Source organism: Pezoporus flaviventris, unplaced genomic scaffold (genome assembly GCF_033815535.1).
Source record: "Pezoporus flaviventris isolate CSIRO_AGI_PZ_B2104156 unplaced genomic scaffold, CSIRO_AGI_Pfla_v1 ptg000031l, whole genome shotgun sequence".
Taxonomy (NCBI): Eukaryota; Metazoa; Chordata; class Aves; order Psittaciformes; family Psittacidae; genus Pezoporus; species Pezoporus flaviventris.
Window position 1 is genome coordinate 46393960 of NW_026892579.1, and position 8194 is coordinate 46402153.

At 45.3% G+C, this 8194-nt stretch overlaps 1 protein-coding gene and 1 non-coding gene across 2 annotated transcripts in view; both read right to left on the minus strand.

The window, feature by feature from the left end:
- The window catches only part of HS1BP3 (HCLS1 binding protein 3), a 50292-nt gene extending 42998 nt beyond the window's left edge, over positions 1 to 7294 (minus strand). Inside the window, exons 1-2 of the mRNA XM_061460883.1 lie at positions 7085 to 7294; positions 1810 to 1975 (exon numbers count right to left, since the gene is read on the minus strand). Of these exons, the coding sequence (XP_061316867.1) occupies positions 1810 to 1975; positions 7085 to 7125 (207 nt within the window). The 5' untranslated portion in view covers positions 7126 to 7294. The remainder of the gene's footprint in view (positions 1 to 1809; positions 1976 to 7084) is intronic.
- A 4-nt stretch (positions 7295 to 7298) lies between these two features.
- On the minus strand, positions 7299 to 7380 carry TRNAS-AGA (transfer RNA serine (anticodon AGA)). Its single transcript has one exon. It is a non-coding gene; the product is annotated as a tRNA-Ser (tRNA).
- Between the last annotated feature and the right edge of the window lie 814 nt (positions 7381 to 8194).

Here is an 8194-nt window from a genome sequence, read left to right on the forward strand (position 1 = left end):
GCACTTGTGTAAAGCATTCGACACTGTCTCGCATGACATCCTTGTCTCTAAATTGAAGAGACATAAGTTTGATAGATGGACCACTCAATGGATAAAGAACTGGATGGATGGCCGCACACAAACAGCTGTGGTCAATGGCTCAATGTCCAGCTGCAGACCAGTAACGCGTGGTGTCCCTTCAGGGGTCGGTGTTGGGACCGGTCTTGTTTAACATCTTTGTCACTGACATGGACAGTGGGATTGAGTGCACCCTCAGAAAGTTTGCCGATGACACCAAGCTGTGTGGTTTGGTTGATACACTGGAGGGAAGGAATGCCATCCAGAGGGACCCTGACACACTTGTAAGGTGGGCTGATGCCAACCTCATGAAGTTTAACCGTGCCAAGTGCAAGGTCCTACACCTGGGTCAGAGCAACCCCAGGCACAGCTACAGGTTGGGCAGAGAAGAGATTCAGAGCAGCCCTGTGGAGAAGGACTTGGGGGTGTTGGTCAATCAGAAACTCAACATGAGCCAGCAGTGTGCATGCACAGCCCAGAAAGCCAACTGTATCCTGGGCTGCATCAAAAGGAGCGTGACCAGCAGGTCGAAAGAGGTGATCCTGCCCCTCTACTCTGCTCTTGTGAGACCTCACCTGGAGTATTGTGTGCAGTTCTGGTGTCCTCAACATAAAAAGGTCATGAACTGTTGGAACATGTCCAGAAGAGGGCCATGAGGATGATCAGGGGACTGGGGCACCTCCCCTATGAAGACAGGCTGAGAAAGTTGGGGTTGTTCAGCCTGGAGAAGAGAAGGCTATGTGGCGACCTCATAGTATCCTTCCAGTATCTGAAAGGGGGCCTATAGGGATGCTGGGGAGGGACTCTTCATTAGGGACTGCAGTGATAAGACAAGGGGTAACAGGTTAAAACTTAAACAGGGGAAGTTTAGATTGGATATAAGGAAGAAGTTCTTTACTGTAAGGGTGGTGAGGCACTGGAATGGGTTGCCCAAGGAAGTTGTGAATGCTCCATCCCTGGCGGTGTTCAAGGCCAGGATGGACAGAGCCTTGGGTGACATGGTTCAGTGGAAGGTGTCCCTGCCCATGGCAGGGGTGTGGAACTAGATGATCTTAAGGTCCTTTCCAACCCTAACTATTCCATAATTCTAAATGCACCTTTTTCCCATTGACTCAATATATAGTCCCAGGTAAGACAGCATAAGTGGACATGCACATGGTATAGATGACTTAAAACAGGTGAAATGAATCTCATGTGCTATGATTTCGAAACTTTACTCTGCAGGCATCATGGAAAATACAATCCAACTCAGTAATGTTTCATACAGTCACTATCTGATAAAACTCTCTTAGTAAGGATTTTAAAAACCATGTCAAGGCTAACAGATCAAGGCTAACCTACTGTAAGGTTAATTACTCTTATTGTCCCACATGGTTCTCTCTCCATTCAAGTAAATTCTTAAATAAATTATTATTTATTTCATGTTTATGCACCAAGTCCTATTGCTGATATATATATATCAGAGAAATTAATTTTGTAGCGGGACTTATAAAATGTTAATTGGTTTCTATTTGTTGACCCATAATGCAAAATGCTTTAGAGGCAACAACAGTCATTGTTGCTTCGAGCTCCTGGAATAAAGAGTTCAATTAATATAATACTGCTATTGCAGTAATGGTACAGACTGCGTTGTCCTATCAAGGACCTTTATCTAGGGAGGCTGTGATGACAAAGTATCTGCTACATCAGGACCAAAATAATCAAAGCTGATTAAGAAAGTGATCACTGACACAGCACTGATTAAACATTTACCATAAACTGAACTACATCTTCAGGCTTGTGCTTTGCTGATTTGAAGGCAGACAGTCGGGTAACAACGACAATGTGATACTCTACGTGGCCAGACATCATCTTCCCACGGATTTCCTGGTATTCTGGCACTGACAAATCCAGCCCCGTGTGTGTATTCTGAATTTGCCTAGGGAAGAAAATAAAAGCAGAGTTCAGGCATTGGCACAAAGACTCCCTCAGGATCTAGTTCAAAGCTCAAGAAAGTTAGTGGAAAGCCTCCCATTTCAACAAACACCTATCAGGACTGAGCAAGTTAAAGTAATACATGATCTCTTGAAGCTGCCTTCTCATTTTGACTGTCTGATGGACAGTGGTTGTTGCTAACAAGCAGAAAGGGGATGCTAGCTAAAGTACCTCAGGTTTCCCACAGAAAATCCCACTGGAAACAAAAACACCTGTCCTTTCATAAGCAGTTAAAGTAGACAAATGATCACAACGTTAACTTCTGAGAGTTGTCAACAGTCAGAATCACCAATGCTCCTCTTGGAGGAATATGCAGCAAGGGAGCTGCTGCTGCAGTTTATTCAACACATTTTCTTCTCCTGTCAGCTTCAGATCCACAGGACCATGGCATCGTCTTCCCCCTGGATTCGCACCCAAGCAATCATTTATGACATTTTTGCAACAGGAATGCCAGGATCGTATTATAGTGCTCACACATCAAGAGTAAGACTGAGCAGCTGCTATTAGGGCACAAGAGAACAGTATATTTAATGACATAAACAGCTGTTTCAATAGGCTGGAAGCCAAAACTGGTCAGTGGTCCTTTCCCCAAAGTTACTTCGATGCCAAGCACATTCACTGTTGCTGTTATCAAGCACTCCGCCATAATCAAAAAGAAGTTTATCACCCAGAGCATTGAAAACACTGTCCTGGGTTCAACAGTGGCAGTCATTTTTCTCCTTCATAGCAGCTGGTGCAGTGCTGTGTTTTTCACTTTCAGCCTGGGAACAGCACTGATAACACTGATGTTTTTAGTTGGTGCTCAGTAATGTTTAGTCTGACCAAGGACTTTCTAAGTCTCATGCTCTGCCAGGGAGGAGGGGAAGCCGGGAGGAAGCAGAGACAGGACACCTGACCCAAACTAACCAAAGAGGTATTCCATACCACAGAATGTCATGCCCACTATATAAACTGGGGGCAGTTACCCAGAAGGATTAGATCACTGCTCGGTCGGGCTGGGTATCGGTCGGCGGGTGGTGAGCAGTTGTATTCTCTTGTTATTTCCTTTATCATTATTATTACTGGTGGTAGCAGCAGTGATTTGTGTTATACCTTAGTTACTGGACTGCTCTTATCTCAACCCGTGGGAGTTACATTCTTTCAATTCTCCACCCCATCCCTCCAGGAGTGGGGGTGGGGGAAGAAGGAGGGGAGTGAGCGAGCAAGCGGGCTGTGTGGTACTGAGCTTAATCCACGAAAAACACTGAACACATATCCAATTGCATCCTTCCTATATGTGAGTGAATGTTTTTTAAAACCATTTTAAAAGCATGACTGTTAAAAAAAAAAAAAAATCTTTTCATTAAATGTTTTTTCTGCTTTTTATTTTTAACCTTAGCTGTATTGGGAATGTCAAATCCCATCTTCCCTGGACTTCCTATGGATTGCAGAGGTGTCATGTGGAATTCTTGCCTCTGCCTTTATGAAGTTTAAATTCATTAGCACAGATGCCCTTTCATCTAAAGATACATGAGGCATATGTGCTTAAAATACACTTTAAAGAGGTTTAAACAATCTGGTTTCAAAGAAAGTTTCAAAAGACTCTTCTCCTCATGTCAAAACTTGACCAGTTCTTTTGAAACTTGAGTTTTCCCAAGAAGTTAACCTCTGAATCTCCCATGCAAAACTGAATAAAAAGCTTTTTAAAGAGAGTATCTTGAGAGTTCTCTATAGATCAGAGAGCAGCAAACAAGGGCACAGACCAAATTTTGTACCCAATCCTCTTTGCAAGCCATGTTTAATACATTCGGGCTTTAACAATAGCTGTACCATCGCCAGGATTTTATACTAGGTATCTAAACGCGATCCTATTTGCTCTGATTCCATTTTTTTTCTGCCAGTCAAAGACATGACTTTACAGTACCAGTCAAAATTTTGTTCTCAGGTACACATTGCTGGGCTCTAAACACAGAGTCAATGGTGTTTATGTATAAATACAGAGGTGTCTGGCTTTCACACAGCAGTCTGTCGAACCCATAAGTAACAGTCATTATCTGGAGTGTTGTCTCCTTCAGTGGCATCCAAAATGAAGACTCAAAGGACACCTGCCAGTAAAATAGCTGGATCTGTGGTTTTTTGAATATACCTGCAACAAAAGGAATGCTCTTCAGTAGTCACTCAGAAATTGTGACAGCAGCTATGACTGCAGCAAAATGGTCTACTGGATGGTACTCAGAAGCGACTTACTTCTGCTAACACAGCCAGTGACAGATTAGGCTGCTTTTTACCTCTGATGGAAATAAAAGAAAAAAACACCAGTAAACCATCCTTCCTGAGTGGCCTTACTTAGCTTAAAATGCCAACCATGTACAGATGTTCTGAGATGACATGACTTCACTGTAAGAGCTGCTACATCAAAGAGTCTAAAAATGTCATAAAGTTAATGAGCCCCTTCTCTACACCCAGGGTTTTTCTTTTAAACTTAAAAGTCAGAGCTAAAATGACCGTAAAGGAAAGCAATTAGAGGGAGGGGAAACAGCTATATTTTTGTTTGTTTGCTTCAGGCCTGTAATGACTCTCATTATCATCTCTTCCAGGAAACCCACCCCTATTATTTCTTCCACAACAACAGGATTGTATGGTTTTTAAACATAAAAATAATTTTTAATTAACAGAAAGCAGGGAGGCTGAGACAGATACAGTGTAATACCAAAACGCACACTAGTTCCTGTAAGGCCTTAGTTTCAAAATAAGCAGTCCCAGTGTCTTAATTCATTTGATACTGTTATTGTTATTCAAATGAAAGCACCATCTACAAATTCCAAGAAAATACTATTTTCCTGCATTTTTCACATCAAACACAACTATTTTTACACTAGTAGCTTTACAGAAGAAGCAAAAGGAGTAAGTTGGTTGTTTAAACTGGACACATAGGTTTACTGCTTCTGTTCCATATTTAAATCTAGCTTGTGTAACTCTTAGCTTTTGACTACAATACAGGCAGCTCAGGGAAGACTTGGGCATGTGATTAACTTTCCACTTCAACTGACTACAAGGAGACCATTCATACCAGTAACCCTGTGCTAGCACAATCAGATCATGCAGGATTGGCATGGAACAGAGGAAGCAGGAACTATATAAAGGTCAGATGAACAGTGTGCACATGCACAGTTCATGGAAGAGCCACAGTTTTTCATTCCTTTTGATTTGCATATAACATACAGGCTTTATACTTTAATCTGCTTTCTGTGCTGAAAGGCCAGGATGAGTGAGGGGGGAAAAGTAGCCATTGTAAGGAAGAAAGCAAAGTAAGAGATGTAAGTGCTGTGAGCAGAGAAAAACTTTATTCCAGTGTCTGTGTGGCCAGGAGAGCAGACTCTGCACTTTCTGCCTCAATAAACTTAGCCCTATCAGCAGCACCCAGCTCCAGCAACCTGTGCCCAAAGGGGAACAAACTGTGACAACCCAGGCCATAATAAAAGGAGAAAAAACTTGTACAGCCATCTTACTCATTAAGTGAATACAAAGTATCAGATACAAATTAGCCAGCAAACATTTTAATTTCTTGTATATCCTAACTGCAAGTATGCAGATTATTTAAATTTCCATAGCAACAAGGAATCCTATTCCCAGAATCAGTACCTACAAAGTGAAAAAGGTCACAATTACACAGCTATCTTATCTCACAAGTTAGAAAACTCACTTGCTAAAGCCTTAATCCCACATATATCTACCCACTTTTATCACTGAAAGCATTCCAGTATCAGTGGGACAATTTGCAAGTGGTAAAGTCTATTGACTGAAAAATAAATCCTGGCATTCAGATTTCCATGTCCAAGGCTAAAATTAATATAAAGTCAGTCATACAAAACATGCATGTGAGTTAAGTCAGATACGTTTGAAGGTTCAAGGCCACTGCTCCAAAGTCAGGTCCTGATACAGCCAAATATTTAAGGATTAAAATAATGGCTTTGAAGTTAATGTGATTGAAATAGCTCCTACTTATGTCCTAGGAAGTAGGTGTGAGAGTTAGGACCTTGCTGAATCAACACTTCTGCTTCTTATATCACATCTGATAGGGAACTTTCATGTGGTCAAATTTCTTGTGGGGGTAAAAAAGAAAAAAAAATAGGTATCTCTATCCTATAAAGATTGCCTCAAGCATTTTCTTCTTGAGGCATTTCTCTTGCGGGTTCATTCACCACGTCTAGGAAAATACGGGTTTTAAAAGTTCAATGCAACTGAAAACAGCACCTGTACAGCCACCTAGGGCATGGTTTCAAGAAGGCAAGAAAACAATAAACTTATTTCCCCTTTGATGGCCTAAGCTCAAGCCAGACAGGCTCCCTATGCCTTAGAGGATATAAAGATTGGGGCTCAGGGCATGGTGGTGGGAGTCAGCCAAAAGCACCTACGACATTCTAGAATCATAGAATGGTTTGGGTTGGAAGGGACCTAAAGCTCATCCAGTTCCAACCCCCCCTGCTATGGGCAGAGACTTTCCACTAGACCAGGTTGCTCCAAGCCCCGATGTCTCAAAAACGCTGGTGCGCTTCAGGATGAATTCTAATTCCTTCCGACGCACTTCAAAACACTGCCAAGGAGATGTTTCTGGAGGGTGGGAGCACACGCTGCAGTGCTAGACAATGCGGAGGGGAACGACCCGAAGTTACCACAGGAGGAAGGGACCAAAGGGCTGTAGTTACACACGACACGCCAGCCACCAGTGATCTCTCCCGGCTGTAAAATGCCAGGAAACTCGAGGAACCGCCTATATCCGGAAGTGTCCCAGGGGCAAATCCCGCACCAGCAACCCACCGCCCACCTTGACCTCGCCTCAGCGGCCTCCGCCCCTTGGCCTCCCCTAAGCGGCCGTCCGGGGGTCTGTTCCCTCTTCTTCCCTTCCCTTCCCTTCCGCTCTCCGGACGGCGCTGTGGGAGTAGCTGCGCGGACCGTGCCCCACGAAGGGAAGGCCGCTGCGATCGGGCCCGCGGCGGTAGCGTCCGCAGCCGCTGAGGCGAGGTTGAGTCTGGCGGTGGGGGCGCTGCCCTCCTCCTCCGACCCCTCCTGGTACCTGGTGGTGACTAGCAGGGCGGGCGCTGGGCTGTGCTGCATGGCGCGGGGAAGAGGAGCCGTTCCGAGAGGAGAGGCCGTCTCCGGCTGTCAAGGGGTTCCGCCTCTTTTCCCTCGAGCTGGCAGCTGCCGCCCGGCCGGATGTCTGCTGGCGGGCGGCCTCGGTGCAAAACGTGAGGAAGAGCTTGTCCTGGTGAGAAAAGGACAGCTCAGATCGTAGTCGGCAGGATTCGAACCTGCGCGGGGAGACCCCAATGGATTTCTAGTCCATCGCCTTAACCACTCGGCCACGACTACCCGAACTGTCGGCTGTCTTGGCTCACAACCTGCACTAATTGACACTCCGCTTTCTGTTCAGTGTGGTACCACAACATTTCCAAACCTCGTTTCTACTCTCCTTCCACAGTACCTGTCTGCTCTCCTACCTGCCGAATGCACACGCAGGCACTTGCAGCGGTTTCCTTCAGCACAAGGAGAAGCACTGACGGGCAGTATAATAGGGAAGGGCTTGGGATGTTGCCGGGTGCTCTTATCCCGCAAGGAGTGTATCGCCTCCTTGTGGGATAAAAGCACCCGCACCGCTCCCGTATCAAACCTCTGCCCTGCAGGGTCACAGATCGGGAAGACTCTGCTCTGAAGCAGCTTCCAACCCCTTGCTCCCAGACACGTGTGTGGATATTACAGACCCAGACAGGCAGGCAGGGGAGGGTGACTTCATAGAATCATAGAATGCTTGGGTTGGAAGGGACCTTAAAGGTCACACAGTTCAACCCTCTGCCATGGGCAGGAACACCTTCCACAAGACCAGGTTGCTCAAAGCCTCGTCCAGCCTGGCTCAGGGAGGGTGAGCATCAGCTGTGTTTGCCTCTGAATTAATTTCTCTGACCACTAGAGAGCACTCAAATACAAGCTATAAACCAGGGACAGATTGCTGATGCTACCTCTAATCTCCAGCTGTGTGTCACCCTCTGGAGTCAGCTACCCAGCTCCTGTCTAGCACTGCTTACTTGCACAGGCAATTCCACTGAGTCCAGTGTAAGGCTCAGTTTATGCTCAAAACCCGAATCTGGGACCAGTTACACTGGGATTTTCAACAGAGCTGAAGCTGGGC